This window comes from Gadus chalcogrammus, chromosome 23 (assembly GCF_026213295.1).
Source record: "Gadus chalcogrammus isolate NIFS_2021 chromosome 23, NIFS_Gcha_1.0, whole genome shotgun sequence".
NCBI lineage: Eukaryota > Metazoa > Chordata > Actinopteri > Gadiformes > Gadidae > Gadus > Gadus chalcogrammus.
Genome location: NC_079434.1, coordinates 8,210,748 through 8,233,237, shown reverse-complemented (window position 1 = coordinate 8,233,237; position 22,490 = coordinate 8,210,748). Strand labels below are relative to the sequence as shown.

Below are 22,490 nucleotides of genomic sequence, written 5' to 3'. Positions count from 1 at the left end.
TATTCTGTGGCTTGTATCCTCCATCTCAAAATACAGACCGCCTGAAGGCGCAGCAACAATAGAGCTCTTGTCAGATCTTCATTAGGAACTTAATACACTAATTGGAGGTTAAACGACTGGTTTGGTACAAGGAGATAATGCAGGGTTTGTCGCTGTCGGGACGGAGAAAGGCTTTAATTATCCTCTTCCTTTCCCGCGTTATTCTAACCCTGTTTCTGATCATTACTTTTCATGAAACAAAGTATATAAGGCTGCTTACCAAGGTTCTACAAAACCTTAACGGAGCTGACACTTATTCAAACCTTATGAAGTTATGTATGCAACTTACTTTAAATGTAAATCTCCATCTTCAGGTAAAGGTTACTCTACAATAAAAAAATTCCAACATAAAAACAATATTATCATTCTGCAATTGCTTTAATGTTCTGAAAAATGTAGAGATTAACAGACAAAAAGGGAATTAAAAGATTCCTTTTAAGTTCCTTGCAGGAAAGGTGCATCGCTCAGTCAAGACAGTTGCTAGTGGTTTCTGTTGGAATTTCTTCTTAGGGAAAGGTTAGTTGTTTGCCGGTTGTGAATGTGATACGATGATACGATGACGTCATACAAATGACATAACTTTCAATGCATGTTTAAAAACCTTTATTGATATTCGACACAGCACCTTGTTTCCTATTTTAGGAGACAAAAACAAGCACAGGGCCGATTCCTATCCACGCAGGTACAGTATATACACCCCTTCTCGCTCAGCTTTGGGTAGCTGCACACGATGCAAGAAGGAGAAAAATAAAAGACACACTTTGGGCACGTATAAATACAAAGGACATCGAATAACAGCAGATGCTGCTGAACCGAGGAAAATAAAACACAAACTAAAATATGAAGGTCACAAGTAGAGTCAATTTTTTGCTGCAGCTATTTGGTAAAACACGTTCTTTAACTTCTAAAAATATGGTGGCATGTCGACAATCATTGGACTGGCAAGATAACATTGGTTTGCAGTCTATATATTAACATAATGTAAATTGTTCAAGGTTTACACATAACTGACAATTTCAGTTATTAACCAAAACAAGTGTTCGTCTTCCAAGTACAACTCAGGTGTTTAAAATCGCCATTCAAGAGCACCTATTGGATCACCAGCTGTAATGTTCATCAATGGCTGATCATTACGAGCCGTTTCAGAATCCATCCACTAGTGACATCACGTGTGGGAGTGTCAACCCAAAGAGATGCTGGGTAGTTTTCAAAATTGCTTGTAATTACGAACCAACATCACACCTGGTGGTTAAATGAGGGCCCCTTTAATCAAAGTTCCAGAATAAAACATAATAATAATAATAATAGTCTGTTAGGTTATCTCCGACAACAGAAATAGAAAATAAAATAACAAACTGACTAAAGACCATGTAGCACAGGGGATGATTCCATAAAAGGAAGCAGAGTGTGTGTGTGGGGGGGGGGGGGGGGTTCAGTGCTCCAGCACCTTGCCCTCCAGGACCAGCCGGATCTCCTTGGCGTCGAGGGTCTCGTGGCGGAGCAGCGCCCCCGCCAGGTTCTCGTGCTCCTGGCTGTAGGTCTTCAGGAGGGTCCTGGCCCTCTCGTACGAGTCCTGGAGGCCAAGAGAAGACAGATTCATTAATTTGTTACGACTCTTCATGCTGCCTCAGTGCTGGCAGCGGGGAGTACCATCACCATGGTAACCACCAAACGGTAGGCTCACCTTCAGAAGGACGCGCACTTCCTGTTCCACGGCGGCCTGGGTCTCGGGGCTCTGCTTGGTCAGGTCGTTGTAGGTCATGACCCCCAGCTGAAGGACCACAGGCTGAGGTTTAGTCTCTTAAGTTACGTTAACACATCAGACCCCCCCCCCCCCCCCCTCCCTTTCCTGTCTGACACACAGAGGTCCTCTCACCTTGTCACTCATCCCAAAGCGGGTCACCATCATCTTGGCTATTTTGGTGGCACCGTCAAAGTCACTGGAAGCACCTGGAACACACACACACACGGGTTAAAAAAATGGGTTAAACATGCTTTGGGTAGCTGCACAAGATGCAAGAAGGAGGAAAATGAAATACAAACCAAATATACTGAGAAATCTGTATCATAAATTTGCTATTAGTAATCAAAGTGAAAGCGACTTCGAGGGAGTCAAGTACAAGTCATGAAGGGACAGGTAGGGGCTAGGGGCTAGGGCGTCCTGCGCTAGGATGCCTATGGGTGAGGCTGCAGACCAACCAGAACTGTGTCCCTGGCCTGCTAGACACTGTGGAGCTGGGCATCTCAACGGGTTAATGACGCAGTGCGGCGTACCCGTGGTGATGTACTCGTCTCCGAAGATGAGCTCCTCGGCCACGCGGCCCCCCATGCTGACGTCCATCTGGGCCAGGAGCTGGGCCCGCGTCTCGCTCCACCGGTCGTTCTCCGGCAGCATGGAAACCTGGCAGGGTGAGAGGCATGTTAATCAGGGCCTGTTCTTTACTAGGGGCGGGGAACTTTAGCGGGAAAAAAAAAATCGATTTTGGATTAAAAATGATTTAATTAATTGCAATACTGTTAACAAACAAATGTAAACTCAAGACAAATAGATAAAAAAAATGTAAAACATAAAAAATATATATATACTGTATATGGAAGTTAGAATCATTTTTTGGGGGGAATCTTAATTAATTAATTATTCCCGCCTCCCCCATTACTTCATAAAATCCCTTCTCACTGGCCCATATTAGCCACTTACATCACATGTAAGTGGCTAAGTGGTGCGTGTATGCGTGTTGGCTCTCTACTATGCGTCAACCACAGGTGAGAGGTGGGGAACAGGAAGTGGCCGTACGTGTCCGAGGGTGGGTCCGCGGGGCATGATGGTGGCCTTGTTGATGGGCATGGCGTCCTTGGTGTAGTACGCCACGATGGCGTGCCCCGACTCGTGGTAGGCCGTGATCTCCTTGTTCTTCTTGTCGATGTCCACGCTGCGCCTCTCCGGACCTGGGCCAGGAAGAGGATACGAGTTCACCGCCTTTGAAGATGGACTTTATCTTTTATTGAGGTAATTTAACTAACGTGTAGATCATGAAGACATTTTGTATAACCTTACACCGACTACAATTCTAAATATTCCAACATAAGCTAATCATTTGAATAAAAAACAAAATGATAAAAATCTACATATTTTTGGGCCCCACCGAGGGTGTTTGTGCATGTGTCTGCATCTGTGTGTGTGCGTGTGCTCCTGCATATGTGTGGGTGGGTGCGTGTGTGTGTCTGCGCCTGCATATGTGGGTGTGCGCCTGCATATATGTGTGCATATGTGTGTGCGTCTCAATACGCGTGTCCGTGCGTCTGCAAACATGGTGTGCGTGTGAGTGCACCTGCATACGCGTTTGTGCGTGTGCCTCTGTGCGTACGTCCCTGCGTCTGTGTGCCTACGTCCTCACCCATGAGGATCTTGTCCTTGGCGAACTCCAGCTCCCTCATGGTGACGCGCTCCCTCAGGTCCACGGCCGCCTTCAGCGCCGCCTGGTTCACCAGGTTCTCCAGCTCCGCCCCCGTGAAGCCCACCGTGCCGCGCGCTATGATCCCCGCCTCAACCGCTGGGGGGATGGGAGGGAGGAGGAGAGGAGGAGGAGGAGGAGGAGGAGAGAAGAGGGTGAGGGAGAGGAAAGAGGGCAGGAAGAGGAGGAGGAGAGAAGAGGGTAGGGGAGAGAAGGGAGGAGAGAGAGCAGGAGGAGGAGGAAGGGGAGAGAAGGGAGGAGAGAGAGCAGGAGGAGGAGGAAGGGGAGAGAAGAGGGTAGGGGAGAGGAGGGAGGAGAGAGAGCAGGAGGAGGAGGAAGGGGAGAGAAGAGGGTAGGGGAGAGGAGGGAGGAGAGAGAGCAGGAGGAGGAGGAAGGGGGAGAGAAGAGGTTAGGGGAGAGGAGGGAGGAGAGAGAGCAGAAGGAGGAGGAGAGAAGAGGGAGAAGAGAGGGCAGGAGGAGGAGGAAGAAGGGGAACGAAAAGGGTGGGGGAGAGGAGGGAGGAGGAAAGGGTGATAAGAGGGTGGGGGGGAGGAGAGGAGGGGAAGGAGGGAGGGAGGGAGCAGAAGACAAAGAGATGTTGGAGCAGTTTGTTGAGGCAGTGATGGAGGACAGTTCCGGTCTTTAACTCCGGAGGAGGAAGGACAGAAGTTTTAGATCCGAGGGATAAGACTCGGCGAGAACATGGTGGAAGCTTCTACACTTAGAAAACAGGCGTTCTCAGTAGCTTGCCTTTGTGGCTTTTTCCTATCAGGGTAAATCAATCTTTACTTTTTTTAATTAAACATTGAACAAAAATACATGAACTGTTGCTAAATTAAGTCAAAGATTATTATTTGTACAAAGAAACTCCAGAAGCTTAATGTCCCTTACCATTTGTACTTAAAATTCCTGTAACAAAAACTAAACTAAGAGGAGTTTGGGAGGAGCTCAGACCACAACACTGAGTTGCGACATCCTTATTTCCTATAATAACGAGTTTGACTTGTGATAGTCAGCACTGCCATGGGTTAAGGAGCTAAGCTAACTAGCGGTGAGACCTACCAGGGTCCACCTTGATCTTGGACAGGTACCAGTTGAGGATCTCCGTGCGACCTTTGACATCGGGTCGGGGGACGGTGACCTGCATGTCGAACCGCCCGGGCCTCACCAGAGCACTGTCACACAAAATGGTTTCAATAAAGTTAGGATGTTACAAAATGCCTCCCATTTTAGCATCAACACGGAGATCCACTGCAATGCAAATGAACAGTATATGATATATTTAAATCATACTTTATCAGGGGTTTTTCTAGAAAAAATTCACAAGGGGGAAAACATCAATGGCGAGGGTAGGGGCGATTCTAGGGAGTGTGGGGACCCTAGGCAGAGGATTGTTGACGGGGGGGGGGGGGGTTATGGAGCGATTGCGGAGCTTTTGAAAATTTGCAAGACAATCCTTGCTTTTCTTCACCCCGCGGCACGACATTTTAAAAACATTGTAAGCTAAGTCACCAAACGCTTTATTTTCTTTCTTCTCAGACACTCTTAGATTCACTGAACTGATAAATTTGGTTCGGGAGAAGAGATAAAAGCCCGCCTACACTGTAAACTGATTGGTTGACTTACCGATCCAGGCCAATCAGGAGGCGCCTGAGGCTCACGTGCACACTTCCTCATGCACAGTTTCTAGATCCCTCTCTGTTGTGCTGCGCGCTCGCTACACAGATGCGAACGCGGTTAGGAGCACGTCTGTCTCCTGTGCGCGGTCTTGCTCGCTCGCTCTCCATTCCGGGAGATTTTAAGTAATTTAAAATTTTCGACAAGGAGGCGCTGGGTTGAAACAAGGAGGCGCAGCGCCCCTCTTTCCCGGTTTAGATTAACCCCTGCTTTATAAATGAATCATAAAATCAAATCATACCTGTCCAAAGCTTCTGCAAAATTTGTAGCACCGATAACAATGACTCCTTCGTTTGGTTTGAACCTGGAAAGAAAAACAGAGATTAGAATGGATATTATTACATATATTATTTAATAAAAGTTCAAAATATTTCATAGTTAAATACATAGAACATTTTTAAATGCAATGCACATTAACTATCAGTAGACCAAATGAGACCGTCTGAGGACCATATTATACCATGTGTATCTAGCACTTTGAGGTCATTGAGTTGATGCAAAGTGCGTTATAAATAAAATGTACTATTATTATTATTATTATTATTATGTGTGGACAATGTCAGAGTCTGTGAGACGGTGGGAGGACCAACCCGTCCATCTCAGCCAGCAGCTGGTTGATGGTCTGCCTGGAGTAGGGGTGCATGGGGGACTCAATCCTCTTCCCCCCCACACTGTCCAGCTCATCGATGAAGATCACACACGGGGCGCTTGCCTTCGCCTCCTCTGCAGAGAACAAGGACATCAGAGTGGTTACTATCAGACTGCATCCCTGCTCAGGCTCCAATAGCATGAGATAGCATAGCATAAAGACAGCCTCAGAGCAGAGACATAGCCTCCTTAGCATCAAGATAGTAGGTCATAAAGATAGCCACAGAGCACGGAGATGGTCGCATAGCATTGAAATAGCATAGCAACATGATAGCATAGCATCAGGTAGACACAAGGAGAGTAACAACGTATTCATTGTCTTCCAAACAGAACGGAGTTCTGAACTCACTGAAGAGGTTCCTGATGCGGCTGGCGCCCACGCCCACAAACATCTCGTCGAACTCCGACCCCGAGGCGTAGTAGAAGGGGACGTCGGCCTCCCCGGCCACGGCGCGCGCCAGCAGGGTCTTCCCGGTGCCCGGGGGTCCCACCAGCAGGACGCCTGAGGACAGGGGCCACAGTTAGTCCCCGGGACCTCATCCCAGGCAGACCCAGAGGGCGGGGAACGGACTCCGCACGTCGGCGTTAGTCCCTTTCATTTGTTTTAGTGGCGACATCAGGAACCAAAGCAAAAAACATACGTCTATTTATTTTAGACATAGGATTTGTCTGTGTGTTGTTTTCTGCGTTTTTTGTGTCGTTTTTCGAATAATGTTATATGGGATATATTGGCTGGTTTGAGTAGACAACCACGGAGCAACGCGTGGAAGATACACAACTCTGAGGATTCCATTGGAGCTCAATATAATGTGTGACTCTGAGGACTCACACATGAGGGTCCCCAGCCTCAATTTGGTGTCGGGGGTGTGTGGAGTGTGTTTGGAGGATGGCTGATTTAAGCAGCCTCACCAGGCCCAGGTCAGAGTGACTGTGGGGCTGGATGAGGCTGCACACACCATCCACACTCCGAGGAGATCTCCTTCATATCAACATATAGCACCGGGTCATGTATTGTTGTCTATACAAACTATACATTAACCCGTTTTCCAACATCCTCATCATACTGCATGTCGGGAAGAGTCCAGTAAAATTCCCCTTGGTGACGTTCAGCATTGTCTTTGTTGCAGTTGTATGTTAGCGGAGGGGCTGAGTGGTATTTGAAGTCAGCATTAAAATCTCCTCTCCCCTAACTACGGGCCGCTTGCCAGCCTCCCAGCGCGGGGCCCTTCAGGGGGTTCCTACCTTTGGGCAGCTTGCCCCCCAGAACGGTGAACTTCTGGGGGTTCCTGAGGAACTCCACGACGTCCTGCAGCTCGTTCTTGGCCTCGTCCACGCCCTTCACGTGGTCAAAGGTCACGTTCTTCACCTGGACCGGGTCCACGGCCGAGTCCAGGCCCGAGGTGGCTCGGAACCTCACTGTGAACCAATCCACACGAGGTAGTGCTTTAAGCATTGGGAATACAGTAATCCCTCCATTTAAACACAGACGCACACAAACAAAATTGTTCTTGCCTAACCAGTCATCTCTTTAGTCAGATAGTTCTTAATTAAAACCAATAACAAACATTACCAATGCCTTTAAAGAGAAAGGAAAATGTATGCAAACTGTAAGGAATAGCCTGTAAGGAATAATTCTGTGGATCACCTCCGTGATCCACAGAATTAAGGGTTTTATTTTTTAAAAACACAATTCAGTCATAAACTTTGCCACAAAATAATATGTTTTTTATATTAGTGTTGAATCATTTCTTAATACTAGAAATGAATGAAGGCTGAACCAAAACCTGCATCAGAAAAGGAGTGCTTACCGGAGAGGAAGGGCGACCTGAACAGACCGTACAGGCCCGCCCCCAGCAGCACCAACAAGATCAACCGGGTCCGCCTCACAGATTCTGGAGCACACAAACACAGCGTGGAACTTAGGACAGACCCACAACCCACTATCGCTGCCTAGTGGAGACGTAGAGCAACTGCACATTTTATCAACTGCTTATTCCAGTGACCAGCACCTGTTGCATGGGATGAATACATCTCTTACATCATCCCGTAAATCCCTTAAAAATAATACATGGAATATATATATATTTTTTGGCCGTTTAAAAAAAAGGCAAGCAATTGCCAATCAATTAATTAATGAATAAAAATGTGTTCTGCTCCAATATCTTTATTAAAGCAACCAGTTTTAAACTAAGGTGGGAAAGAAAGAAAGAAAAAATATAGACCTGTGTCTATGAAAGAGAGCCAGAGAGAGAGAGAGCCAGAGAGAGAGACTGAAAGAGAGACAGACACAGACAGAGACAGAGAGAGAGACAGAGACAGAGACAGAGAGCCAGAGACAGACAGAGAGCCAGACAGAGAGAGAGACAGACAGAGAGATAGAGAGGCCTCCAGTACCTGGAGTCCTCTGGGAGTAGGCCTGGGACTTCATGAAGCCCTCGGTAAAGCCCGTCTTGAAGGCCTCCTGCTGGGCCTCAGGGAGGTTCTTCTGCTTCATCAGCTGGTCCACCGTCTGGGCCTCGGTGCCCTTCTCTCTGCCCAGGAGACTCTGGAGGTCACAGAGTTCCCACTATGAGCTAGCTATTCACATGCTGTTAACGTGGCATGTCAATGCCTGCCTACAGGAGTCTGGTCTTTAATCGTTTTTCAAGTTGACCGGACGACTTGTACAAACCATAACTTTGTTCATGTAAAAAACTTCAACAAATATTGCATCAAATTGTTCCAAAAGCTTTGGAGACAATAGAGCCCAGAACTAGGCCTACACTCTGTTGTATAGCCATCCTGCCATGTAAAAAAAGAAAAAGAAAAAAAAGAAAGCAAAAGCTTACAAGATGCATGCTTGTGTATGATGTAGAAAACTACTTTTCCAGAGAAGATGAAATTGAAAGAAAAGGATTTTAGCTGGGAAAGTTGGAAACTGTCAGCACTTAATTCAACAAGCACAACCCAAAGCAACTCCTCCCATCGCGGTAATCCCAGACTATGCGTGTGTATAGTCCCTACAGGACTCTACACGGGGGGGGAGTCTATGGGGTATTTTTGAGGAGGCTATGAGGTATTTATGTGGGGTTATTATGGGTAAATTAATGGGTGATGGATTCATGGAGATTTAAATGATGTATAAATGGGTGGACAACGAAAAACGACATTTTGTTATTATCCTGTAACCATGACAAAACTGATAAAAAAAACAGATGAACTGAACTAGGGACCCCCACCTTCATGAAGGCTGGGGTGTAGCTCTCCGGTTCTGAGGGGGCCTGGTAGGCGGGGTCCCTCCTCCTGGTGCTCGACTTCAGGGTCTTGAACCCACGACTCTGGACGCCTGCTGTGGGACAGACCGGAGACAGGAGAATAAGGGTCAACAACCGCGGGCATGACGATCCTCGTTACCATTACTTATCGGCCATTTAGTAAACCTCTTCATCCAAAGTCATCCAGACTGAGTTTTTCTCTCTCACACACACACACACACACACACACACACACACACACACACACACACACACACACACACACACACACACACACACACACACACACACACACACACACACACACACACACACACACACACACACACTTTTTGTACTGCTACCTGGTAAATAGTCCAGCTGTGTGCAGAGTGACTGCAGAGGGCTGTGCGTTTGTCTGTGGAATACCGCCGAGCCAGCCGTTCTCTGAGTAAACCCTTTAGGACAACAACAACAACATCATCATCATCATCATCATCGTCCGCCTCCATACAGGTCTTTACTGGAAACTACAGCCACTCAAAGCACATCCCTTTTGATCCAGGAGAACTTGAAATCCAGGAGTGAAATCGTATGTTTTTGCCAGGCTCCACCAAACAGCTTGAACATTCCACTCTGCTCCCATCTATGCATTCTTCTCATAGCGTCAAAGTGCCTATTAGTATAATCTTCAACGTCACCATAAAGGGACACTGGTGGCGAGGTGTTTGTGGACATGTAGAGCTCAGTCTGGGTAGCTGTGGACTTATAATGGATGCCACAGAATGTATTGAATTGCCGATGTTTTGAGCTCTTTCACTGTGGATTGGATGTTTGGACAACTATAGTACAACGCTATGGTGTGTTTGGATGGTGAAGCTCCATCTGAGCAGCGATTTATTTTGATGTCCGAGTGAGGGTTAAGCGTCTCCGACTTATCGTGTATGGTGAAGGTGTATGTTGCATTTCATATACAACCTCGCTCATTATAAAGCTTGAATGGAAACACTTTGCTAAAACAGTATCACCGTTTCCAGTGGTCAGAACCATGGGTTAAGAACACACAACTCTCCAGATACAATCCCACCAAGCGGCCTTGTTCTCACCGTGCTTGTTGTGGAAGAAGGATTTTGCGGAAGCGTGAGAGGTCCTCCACGGGGAAGAGCAGGAGGGGGCCTCCAGCGGCCCCAGGCAGGGCAGTAACCTGCTGACCAGCTCCTCCAGCTGACCAGCCCCGAACTCAGACAGACCCACATCCTTCAGGCTCACACTGGGCTGGAGAGACAAAGAAACACAACACTGAGTACTACTACACCGTGATTATATTAATCACCACCCATCACACACACACACACACGTAAATTACGACCCAACTAGCGATGTACTTTACGTGCCCATCTACACCAAGTAGGTCAATATGCATTAGCACCTAGTACAGTCTGGCCAGCAGAAAACATTGCATCCCTCCTCAACTACAATAAACTAAATGCTCATGAAAACAAATGTTCAATTTTCAGCCAACTGAGTCATCCAGAGTCCAACACAATATGGATAATATAACCGTCCTGCCTCGGCTCCTAACAGTTTGTTTAGGAAGCTTGGCATGCCAGGAGTTTTGGAATGTAATAGTCACTGTTTACATGCTCTCCAGTCTCCACTTACATCTCTCGGCAGGAGGTCGTTCTCTGGAGCTGGGACGCTCTGCAGGTTCTGCACAGACGCTGTGACCGCCGAACTAGCCGCACTCTTCAGGGAATGGATCGCATTGGCGAGCTGGCTCAGGGGCAATATCATCTGGGGAGAGGGGTATTGAAATATGCATGTAATGGCAGAGGATACGATAAATGTACACACCATCTTCCATTTATGGAACTGCTATGAGGTATTTTAAGGACAGCAGGGCAGGCGAGGTATGTCTAGGTTTCACAAGTCAATAGAGCAATAGGAGGGAGTAGTAGCAACATGCTGTAGGTGACTGACGCTATGTAACCCACTGTTCATGTAACGTGAGGTATGTCTAGGTTTCACCAGTCAATAGAGCAATATGAGGTAGTAGTATTAACATACTGTAGGTGACTGACGCTATGTAACCCTTTGTTCATGTAATGTGAGGTATGTCTAGGTTTCACCAGTCAATAGAGCAATACGAGGTAGTATATCAACATGCTGTTGGTGACTGACGCTATGTAACCATCTGTTCATGTAACGTGAGGTATGAGGGAGTAGTAACAACATGCTGTAGGTGACTGACGCTATGTAACGCTCTGTTCATGTAACGTGAGGCATGTCTAGGTTTCCCCAGTCAATGTAGCAATATGAGGCAGTAGTAGCAACATGCTGTAGGTGACTGACGCTATGTAACGCGAGGTATGCGTGACGTAATAGATCCAGCTACAAATATGAACAAAGCTATAAAGCGCTGCCATCTAAAGCAAAGCTCAAGTTCAATGTAAAACGTGAAAATACAGACATGTATACAATCAATGGAACTATTGTTTATAGATAATAATACATTCGCCTGATATTGTTTATATAAAGCGAATGTATTATTACAGATAAAGATATCTGTGCATATAGATAGCTGTCAAGCCGGCCGGCTAACTAGCTGTTAGCATTACCTGTTGTGGCGAAAGCGAAAACATCGTTCCTCCGCAGCACAGTTGATTTTGATGGTTATGGTATGAGAACAAAGCCCTCCGGACACAGGACTATGCCCCAGATGAAGGTCCTTTGGTTCGCCTTGTTTTTATTACACAACTTTCCAGTGTCGATTAAAAGGGCTTCTTCGTTAAGGTCAAAGAGCCTACAAATTGACGCAAGCGGGTATCACTACCGGGTCATCTGGCGTAATTCTGATTAAAATTGGTATACAAACGTTGCGTTTAAAATATATTTTTCTCTAAAAAAAATTGTAGTAGTAATACATTTCATTTTTGTTCTATTACAAGTAAGAATATATATGTTTTAAGGACATAAGTTGTACGAAAGACAACTATACTGCCTGAACATATTATATATTTTTAAAAGATATATATAGTTGAATATTGTACAGAATATTTTCAAGTTCATTGTGTCATAAATTATTATCCAGAATCGCGTAATTTGAGTTCAAAAGCCTCTGCTTTGGCACAGGCAGTGCGTCAAACACCGTCTCTCAGGACCCACAGCAGAAGTGCGGATTTCAAATTTTCAAAACAAACCTGACTTGTTTGGACGTGTTTACCACATGAAGCCGAGCGAAGCACACCGCCTTTTCTTATTACACAGAACTTAAAAATAACAACATGGACGCAAAAGAGAAGCACCCTGAAGATGAATCAAACTCAATTGTAAAGCCATATGATCCACGAAAGCCAGCTTCCATCGATGACTTCATGATCCTGAAGCCCATCAGCCGGGGAGCCTTTGGAAAGGTGTACCTTGCACGGAAAAAATGCAAGCCAAATGCTCAGCTCTATGCCATCAAGGTAACGTGGTTTATCAACCAGTATTCAGGTTTCTACCTATCTATTATCTTAGACACTTTTGTGCATACATTGTCTTAATTGTGTTTTTGTATACACATTACTTTTGTCCTCTCCTCAGCGACTTGAATTCAACAATGAAGATATACACTGAAAAAGTGCAAGGTTAACGTGATTACGTAAAATAATCATGAAATGCGCCCCATATGCTTAAATAAGAGACAAGACAATGAGCCATTTATTATTTTCTAATACATTTTTTGTCATTCACCAAGATGCAGTCTGAACAGATTCGTTTTCAACCTGCGAAGGAAGATGGGTAGGGTCTCAGTTGTCAAAAATCTCTAGAAGTGTAAGTCACCGGCCTTAAATCCACACTAGGAAGGGTCCAGAAGATTGTTCTAGTGGAGGTATGCAGAGAGTTGGTTAAGCTGCATGTTCTTTGCATGGGTATTTTAGAGAGACATGGTAGAATTGAGACATGTCTGTAATTCTCCACATCAGATGGGGGGTGTGATTTCTTTAAAAGAAGGTTCACTCTTGCCGCTTTAACGGCAGTAGGAAAGCAAGCAGTAGTCCAAGATGTGTCAATGAGATGAGTAAGGGTAGGAAGGGTGTCAGGAGCAATAGACGATGGTGAGATGGGATAGGTTCCAGAGGGCAGGTTGTTGGGCGGTGGGAAGTGAGAAAGGATACTACTTGTTTGGGAGAGGGAGGTGATAAGGGAGTTGACCGCAGGTGGGTGGGGAAATGAGGAGTATATTATCTATCTTTCAAACAAAAAACACTATTTGGGAGCTGTGGGAGTGATTGAGGTTGTTGGAGAAGATGGGACGATTTTTTTGGGGGATTGGAGACGGAAGATTACATTTTAGATGACAGAATGAACATGTAGCTGCAGATAGGAGGCCGAAAAAGCGCAAAGTGATTGGTAGGCATTAGGCAAGAAGGTTGTCAGGGCGCTAGGATTCGCACCACGCTCTTTCAGCTGCCCGTAGTGTGGTTCTTTCAGCATGCACTGAGTCTGACAACCAAGGCGCCAGAGGGGTCGGGCGAGCCCCCTGATAGGCCAGTGTCCAGAGACGAGGGCAAAAAAGAGAGAAGAATGTCCGTGGCCGATTAGGGAGGCATGAGTGAGAACGAGTCCGGTGAGGGGAGAGCTGATGGCGAAGGTTTGGGAGGTTGAGAGAGTAAGATAAGAAGTGGTCTGAGATGTAAGGTGGAGATACAGAACCTTAAGTCGTTGGTAGCGCAGTTCCTGGTTTATATTAGGTTGAGTTGGTTACCAGCTTTGAATGTGTAGGGGCGAGAGAGCAAAAGAAGATGCCATAAACAACGGTTGAGATTTAGACATGTCAGGATGTGGAAATCACAGAGAAATGGCAACAGGGGGCCCTCTTCAGGGATGTTGGCTAGGAGAGTAAAATTCCTCCCAGAATCCCCAGAGAGCACCTGGTGGGCGGTAGAGCACTAAAGGGCGCTACAGCCATGTTTAATTCCACTGGTTAAATTACACACACAGCGGGAAATTAGAAAGAGGGAGTGAACTGAGTAAGGGAGTAAAGAGATAATTTCCATTTGGGGGAGATTAGCCAACCAGTTCCCAAACCAGTTTCCATTTATGTCTCCTCGCATGCAACACATTGCATTTACATTTTCTTGTGTGTGCAATTTCCCAGAGCTCATTTATATTGGTGTGTGGGTGTGTATCAGTTCACTTGAAGAATACTTATATTTTGAGTTACGTAAGACCAGTAGAAACAAACATTTTACTCTGCAATTAACAAAATAATCTGAATTTGACTACTATGTTCTACTACTAGGTGATGAGGAAAGCCGACATGGTGGATAAGAACATGACGGGCCAGATGAAGGGAGAGAGAGATGCCCTGGCCATCTGCAAAAGTCCCTTTGTGGTCCACCTGTACTACTGCCTTCAAACGGCCACTAAAATCTTTCTGGTAACATTTGCAGATTCATGTTTTTTCACTATGTTCTGCAATAGTGTCTTTCTACAAGGTGTTCATTTATCATGAAATTTCAATGCTTTAACTTGCAGGTCATGGAATATCTCATTGGTGGCGACGTTAAGTCTCTTCTCCACATCTATGGTTATTTTGACCAGGATATGTCTGTGAAATACATTATAGAAGTATCACTGGCGTTGGACTATCTGCACCGTCACAATATAATACACAGGTGGGTGGATTGTTCACAGAATCTTTAGCGGCTGTAACCAGAAGTGTCTTGTTTGTTCCCTTGCTGTTCTTCTGAATGTATGGATCTGATCTGGAACACACTGTTTGTAGGGACCTGAAACCTGACAATATGCTGATCTCCAACGAAGGACACATCAAACTGACCGACTTTGGTCTTTCTAAAGTTAAGCTGGATAGAGGTACAGAAACCAATCTTGTGGCACGAGAAACCTGCTGATGGACATGTTACGTAGTGACAGTATCATTCATGCTGGCCCTTGTTTTCTGTGACAGAGCTGAATCTGTCAGACATCCTGACCACCCCTTCCCTGGCCAAGCAGGATAAACACTACTCTCGAACCCCTGGCCAGGTCCTCTCCTTGATCTGCTCTCTAGGATTTGTAAGTAACACAAAAGTTTTTTTATCACACACACATCTGTGAACGTATGTTTGCAGATCGACCGATATATCGGTCGGCCGATATTATCGGCCGATATTCGCTTTTTTACGTGTATCGGTATCGGCCGATACACGGCTGATTATCGCCGATATTTCTTTTGCTGTTTTTTTTTTGTTTTTTTACTTGTTCTACCTCACCTGTTTTTAATATTTGTAAAATATTGTTCATCTACTTGTTCTTACTTGTTCTACCTCACCTGTTTTTACTATTTGTTAAATATAGTTTTTTACATTGAAGTTCAATAAATGTTCCTTTTTTTAAATTGAGACTTTTAACATTTGTTATCAGTATAATTTTTATGATTGAGGGAGCAAAAGCAGTATCGGCTCTAAAAATCGGCTCTAAATATCGGTATCGGCGTATCGGCTAAGGCTGATGAAAAAATATCGGTATCGTATCGGCCCTAAAAAATCTGTATCGGTCGATCCCTAGTTTGCAGGGCCCAACCCTTACTTTCAAAGTTTGGCATACTGCTGGAAAAGCAAAGGATTAGCTTTTGACTGGCAAAATACCTCCCACGATAAGAGGGTACCTAATCAATCTCCTGGCTGGGAAATCCAAATTAAGACTGTATGATAAAAGAAAATTGTATGCCATATTTTGTATTTGAAGGATTTCATTAGTTTTGTCCTGATATCAGTTTTTCAAAAGTCACAGTCCCATTGCATTTGAAAGGCTAAGATCAGATCAGGACAACCAGAAACGGTTGCTTGGGGACCCCCCAGCCCAAATCTGGTTTGGTCTCCATGGAAACCAGGCAGCTGTTTACCCTGTAGCAGCTCCGTCCCGGCCCGTGTTTACAAACCACCACCTCCCTCCACCAGAACACACCAGAAGCGGAGTACCGGCGCAGCTGTAGCGCGTCAGCGGTGCCCAGCCCCATGTCATGTGACCGCGCCGAGCGCAAGAAGCAGGCCCTGTGCTCGCTGCAGGTCAAGAGGAAGAAGAATCGAATGTTCGGGCCCGGTGGCTCCTCCCAGAAACGCGGTACGTCGTAGTGTAGGCCCTCCTACGGTCCGTCCCACTGGATCGACTTTGTCCCTCTTTCACTGAAAGCCGAGGTGTGTCTGTTTCCCTCGGCTAGGTGCACCGTTTCACGCCCACGTTATGTAGGGGGCCAGCTGACGCTTTTCTTGTCTTCCGCAGCGGCCATGAAGCGCATGTTCAGCCCGCACTACCTGGGCAAGAACCTGGCCCCCACGCTGCTGAAGACCCGGCGGAGGTTCGAGACCATGAGCGCCGTCAGCAACACCGAGTCGGAGGGCGAGTGCAGCCCGCTGTGGGAGTGTGAGGAGGTCAGAGCTCCACCACATTCTGTCATTCAGGGTGGTCCCCAGCAGACGCTCTCGACCATATTATGGGCTGTACATTTGAGGGAGAACACTGTTCAAATGTAAAACAATTACTTGGACTTTTGGTCCAAGTAAGTACATTTTTCGAAAAATGCATGAGATTTCTCATCCATCAAAAATCTGCATGGTCCGAGTTTTGCCTTTGAGACAAACACACCAGCAACACCCTGGCCATTAGTCAAACTTGTTGACGAAACAGGCCCAACATAGTGGACATAGCCAGGGGAAGGACTTTCCAACCATTTTACCTTTCTGGGGCCTGATCACCTGCAACAATATCATATTTTTGATCACATTAGAGAAACAATATACATATTGAAATCTGACTTGGTGACCCAAAGGGTGTGAAATATCAGTAACACTATTCCATGTTCATAATCTGGGGGTATGTGAGGCATTGATGCTCAGCATTGTTGATCCCCAGAAAGAAAACCAACCTGTAAGCAACATGGCCGTGGGCGAGGGGCCTTCCGACACCCAGCCGACGAAGACCGAGTCCGTCTGTCCCGATGCAGACCGGGGCCTCGAACTGACCTCGTCCGATAAGTTCAAGTTCTCAGCCGAGGCGGCCTCCGGACCGCCCGCACACCCCACCACCGCACCCCAGGGGAACGACCCCCAACCGGGGTCGGACGGTCAGGCGGCCAGCCCGGCGCCCGGCAAGAGGACGTTCTCGGACGTGGAGAAGAGCCCCGAGGCGGCGGCGGGGGCGGCGGGGACCCAGGCCAAGCGGGCCAACACGGCCTACGAGGGGGCCTTCCAGACCCCCCCGGAGGAGAGGTCCTCGGGGCTCACCGGGGCGTTCTCCACCGTCCTCCTGGAGGACCTCAGGGCTTCCCCCGGCATCTCCAGCCCGCTCGGCGTCACCAAGAACCTCTTCGGCGAGCTGCACGACCCCGCGGAGGACGTGTTCCTGGCCCCGGGGCCGGAGGACTCCAGCTTCACCTCGGACCAGGAGCTCTGCCGCAACCTGTGCCTGGACTCGGACGGCTCGCAGAACGAGAGCTCCGTGCTCGTCGGCGAGAGCCCCACGTCGGAGGCCTCCAGCCCGTCCTGCCGCCGCCGCTCCACGCCGTCCCCGGGCGCGGAGCGCACCGGGGGCCGTGAGGCCTCGACGGAGCCCACCCCGCAGAGGCCCAACCTGTTCCGCCGGGGGGAGCTCCAGTCGCCCTGCCTCGGCCGAGTGCCGGCGGGCACGACCACCCCGCCTTCGGCCGCCCAGTCGCCGTGCTTCCTGAAGCCCCGGCCCGGGGTGGCGTTCCGCAGCTACTGCAGCTCCATCAGCCGCTCCAACTTCTCCAGCCACTCGGTGGAGTCCATGGACACGTCCTCCATGCCGTCCTTCGTCACGGGCGGCGTCACGCCCGTCCAGAGGACGCACAGCTCCAACGGCTCCCGCTATCAGGTGGGGCGGAGGATGGGGAAGATGAGGAAGAGGATGATGATGAGGATGATGATGATGATGATGTGTAATGCTAATCATAGTAGTACTGTACATGCTAAAGATAATCGTCATGGTGGATGCTAGTGATGCATAGTAATGATGCATACTAATGGGGCTCGCTGTTAATCCACAAGTATCCGGTATTGGGAGTTCGAAGCTCATATATCAAGGAAATATCTGTTTTAACCGTTTCAAAAAATTGGCATAGTTTTAAATCAACATGTCATGTTCCTCCCATGTTCTAATCATTTCAACTTTTCGTGTGTTTTCTCTGGTTTCTCTCGGTGAGCCAGACGCCCCAGCCCATGACGCCGTCCCACACCCCCTTCAGGACCCCCAAGAGTGTTCGCCGGGGCCCCGTGCCGGCCCTGGGGGCCCAGATACTGGGCACCCCAGACTATCTGGCCCCGGAACTCCTGCTGGGCAAACCGCACGGTAAGGGTTACAAGATTGTGGCGAAAACACGTTGGATATCTGCAGGATCTGTTTATGAGCCAAGCATTAGCAAGTGAACAAAGAAGGGCTCGGCATACGAGAAATGAGTGGCGCTGCACTGCTACATGAAGGAATATGAATGGCATACAAGAGCAAATTAGCATTTTAGTTCTTGATATACATTGAACAACTAAAAACAAGACAGGTGTGCAGTATGCGACTGCATACTGCGCTTGAAGCAAGTGCTGCATTTGAAACAATGTACATAAAGTACTGTATGTTTTATGTCGGAAGATCGACGTGTAATATAATTTTATGACGGGTCTTCTGTTTGTAGTTTCAGGATACGGTTGTTGTGGTGAGTTTTATTAAAAAGACAAATTAACACCTTGCTGCTTCACGCGAGCATGCATGTTAACCTACCCCCCCCCACCCCGACCCACTAATAGGGATGAGGCAAAATGGCTGCCTGGCTTTCGCTGACTTCGGTTTGGTGCTTAAACCGTGTTCAGCTGGACTTCTAATAGGAGATGGGGATCTTTCTAGCGTGTGGCGGTCTCCATAATGAGGAAGAGGGGGGCCTTTGTGATTGACACTAACCTGGTTGATAGTGATGTGTTGCGGGGTCACATGCTTTCAAAAGATCAGCTGGGCTTTTAAGATGGACACAATCGGGGTGTTGTCTTAAAAGATGTGATTTGCTATGCTGTTTGTTTTTGCCCAGATGTCTCACGCATATTCTGTTATTTAAATTGCCTATTGCCATACGTTTCCATAAAATAAAATATAATATATATATTATATATTAATTCAATAGAATAAGTTATTTTAACTACAACTTGGAATGAAAAAAGCAGGGTTTTAAATTTATAATTTTTATTATTATTTTTTATTCTATTTTTTAACCATAATCAAACTAAATGTTCATTCATGCACCCCACTGGTGCAGTTGGCTTGGGATGCTTTGAAATTGAATCCTCGCTCGTCCAGTCATCTAATCTCGTTATAATCCCTCGTTCACCCCCACCGCTGCTGTGAAAGTAAAACGCACACTCCTAACCAGAATGCCTGAAGAGTGTATCTCACGGGCCATTCCTGACCGTCTGTCCGTCCGTCCGTCCTCCTCTAGACTTCATGGTGGACTGGTGGGCCCTGGGGGTGTGCCTGTTTGAGTTCCTCACGGGCGTGCCCCCCTTCAACGACGAGACGCCGCAGCTTGTCTTCCAGAACATCCTCAACCGAGGTCAGTGGGAGGGGGGGGGGGCCAGTGGGGGGGGGGGGGGGGTCTCCCCTCCCTCCTATGTCCCTTCAGCAGACAACGGTCTGATTCTGGTTCTTTTCTCTGAGTCACGATCTGCTCAAAGATAATATTACTATAAACCTGGAATAATATCGCGCATATATATATATAAAAAAAAAAAATAATAATAAATTGCATTCATTTATTTATATTCCATGAATCACCCACAATACCATAGATTGCAGAATGCATTTTAATGTTTTAAATGTCCCCCCGCCAGACATCCCGTGGCCAGAGGGAGAGGAGGAGCTGTCCGGGAACGCCAGGAGCGCCATCGAGATCCTGCTGACCATGGACGTGACCAAGCGAGCCGGCCTCAAGGGTGAGATTGGGTAGCTGTGCAGTTTTCTGTGTTCTCCTGCTGTGAATGTACAGCATTTGAACTCCAAACCTATAAACTGGCCCCAGTTAGACAATATTCAGACCACATAGAGCTATTTTACTAAAGTTTGAGCTCCTCGCAGTGATCGCTCATCTCAGATCTCTGAACAATGGTGTTCATACTTTTTGCCAGGGATAATTGTACATGTTCTCCCCATACACACAAGCATTGAAATCTTATGTTGAGTTATTAACATGAGTTTACAACTTAATGGCTGTTCAAATAATAACCATTCTCTGACTGGACTATTAATAATCTTCCCAAAAGTACGGACTCAAATCCTTCTTCTTTACGAACTACCTTACATTCCAAAAATCTATACAATGACTCCAAACTTACTATTTATACTTTTTAAATGATTAGACTTTTAAAGCAAGAACACCCTTAGCAACCACCTAGAACACCATGGAAACTACCTTAAACATCCTAGTAACCAACTTTAACCCTTTGGCAACCACCTGAAACCCCTTAGCAACCACCTAAAACCTTTTTGACATCCCCCTAAACAACATAGAATACCATAGCAACCACCTTAAATACCATAGGATGAGGGTTTCTGCTAGCCTTTTCTTTTGCCAACCTGGCCGAATGTGAAATTGAAAGGCCATATTTAATACAGGTGTACACGCATGCATTATAATAAAAGAGGGCCATCGTAGGACCATGCATTCAGTAAGCAACGCACCAACGCATATATAAATTAAATAAAAAGGTACCGGAACAAGATGGCCGTAAAGAATTATATTTACCAGTAAATCAACCTTCTAGTCGGCCATTCGCCGGTAAATGCTGATTGACAGAAACCCTGCATAGAATACCACATGCAACACCATAGAAACCTCCCAGACCGTCGTATCAGCCACTCAGAACACCCCAGCAACCACCCAGAACACTCTTCCATAACAAATGTAGGATTAAGAATTTGAGAGAGTAAAAGCGTATCAGACTGTTGAGAGACACCTGAGAGGTCCCAGAAATGAGATTCAGATACGGGGTTCATGCAAACTCAAAGCTGCTTCACTTGCTCTGAGATAAGAGGCCTTCTCACGTCCTGTTTTGTCATTTGAACCGCCAGAGCTGAGCGGCCACCCTTTGTTCGAGGGCCAGGACTGGGACGACATCCAGAACCAGGCCATGCCCTTTGTCCCCCAGCCGGAGAACGACACGGACACGTCCTACTTTGAGGCGAGGAACCAGGCCCAGCACCTTGTCGTGTCCGGGTTCAGCCTCTAGAGACCCCCCCACACCTGGGTTCAGCCTCTAGAGACCCCCCGCACCTGGGGTCAGCCTCTAGAGACCCCCACGCCTGGGTTCAGCCTCTAGAGACCCCCGCACCCGGGTTCAGCCTCTAGAGACCCCCGCACCTGGGTTCAGCCTCTAGAGACCCCCACGCCTGGGTTCAGCCTCTAGAGACCCCCGCACCTGGGTTCAGCCTCTAGAGACCCCCGCACCTGGGGTCAGCCTCTAGAGACCACCACGCCTGGGATCCTTTTGGGTTTTACAGGCAGAGGCGATTTTAATTTTAGCATTTGATTATCCTTGGGTGGTGGGGGGGGCGTGTGTGTGTGCGTGTGTGTGTGTGTGTGTGTGTGTGTGTGTGTGTGTGTGTGTGTGTGTGTGTGTGTGTGTGTGTGTGTGTGTGTGTGTGTGTGTGTGTGTGTGTGTGTGTGTGTGTGTGTGTGTGTGTGTGTTTCTGTAGTTTTAAAAGGTTTTAGCAACGGTTTCACTAGGAATAAATGTAGGTCGAAAAGACTTGGAACAGGAGACTATATTTGTCTTAATATTTTTTCTTTTAACCAAACGATTGGATGGTTCTAAATCTCTAGTGAATATTGCTTCATGATAATGTATTGCTTGCTACTGTAAACCAGTTGCCCTCGTTTTTAACATTACAGTTGTCTAACGATATGTGTTTAGAATGGATCATTAGTGGTCTCCTCTTCAACATCAATAAGTAGTTCTTTGTTAATAAGCAGCTTGTAAAAAAATAAGGAAATCATTAATATATTCATGTTGTATAGTACCCATGCACTTCTTCATTTTTAAAGTAAACGTCTTTTCTTGTATCGTGTTTTAAAAGATTTACAGTTTATGAAGGAAATGGTTTTCCTTTAGTAATGGTCACCGAATGCTGTAGCTGCTCATAAAGTTTTATGTTTCTCTACGTGACAATGACAAATAAAATGGATGTTTGTATCATAGAATTTTTCTGGTTTTGTTATTATAATAATGCTTGATTTACATCTTGCAAATCAATAAAAACTTTGAATACAGATAATGTAACATAATTCACACATTCATAACAACAGGCCACATATGTCCTTGGCAACTAGAGAGGCTTCTTTCCCATCCTAGGAAGGGATCCTGAGCCTAGGGAGGCGGCCGGCCCATACAAGAAGCCATTC

General features: G+C 46.7%; 2 protein-coding genes across 3 annotated transcripts; one reads left to right on the top strand and one right to left on the bottom strand.

Moving 5' to 3' along the window:
- Positions 1-503: 503 nt before the first annotated feature.
- LOC130377358 (ATP-dependent zinc metalloprotease YME1L1-like) lies at positions 504-11,877 on the bottom strand. Its single transcript, XM_056584447.1, has 18 exons — positions 11,668-11,877; positions 10,712-10,843; positions 10,156-10,324; positions 9,415-9,507; positions 9,035-9,144; positions 8,211-8,361; positions 7,625-7,708; positions 7,059-7,232; positions 6,166-6,318; positions 5,759-5,891; positions 5,410-5,472; positions 4,554-4,666; positions 3,435-3,590; positions 2,834-2,985; positions 2,314-2,440; positions 1,916-1,989; positions 1,724-1,810; positions 504-1,612 (listed from the first exon to the last, which is right to left on the bottom strand). Exons 1-18 carry the CDS (start codon positions 11,689-11,691, stop codon positions 1,472-1,474), a joined length of 2,136 nt encoding a protein of 711 aa, XP_056440422.1. The 5' UTR covers positions 11,692-11,877; the 3' UTR covers positions 504-1,471.
- Positions 11,878-12,132: 255 nt separating this feature from the next.
- mastl (microtubule associated serine/threonine kinase-like) lies at positions 12,133-22,284 on the top strand. Of its 2 annotated transcripts, XM_056584244.1 has the most exons (13): positions 12,133-12,516; positions 14,337-14,474; positions 14,573-14,712; positions 14,823-14,911; positions 15,006-15,112; positions 15,997-16,159; positions 16,319-16,467; positions 16,949-17,929; positions 18,262-18,403; positions 18,741-18,761; positions 19,533-19,646; positions 19,924-20,025; positions 21,161-22,273. In XM_056584244.1, the coding sequence occupies exons 1-13, from the start codon at positions 12,334-12,336 to the stop codon at positions 21,316-21,318; spliced, it is 2,487 nt and encodes an 828-aa protein (XP_056440219.1). In that variant the 5' UTR covers positions 12,133-12,333; the 3' UTR covers positions 21,319-22,273. The 2 variants fall into 2 exon arrangements, with proteins under 2 accessions (XP_056440219.1, XP_056440220.1); XM_056584245.1 differs by lacking the exon at positions 18,741-18,761 and having other exon boundaries at positions 12,134-12,516; positions 21,161-22,284.
- Positions 22,285-22,490: the final 206 nt, after the last annotated feature.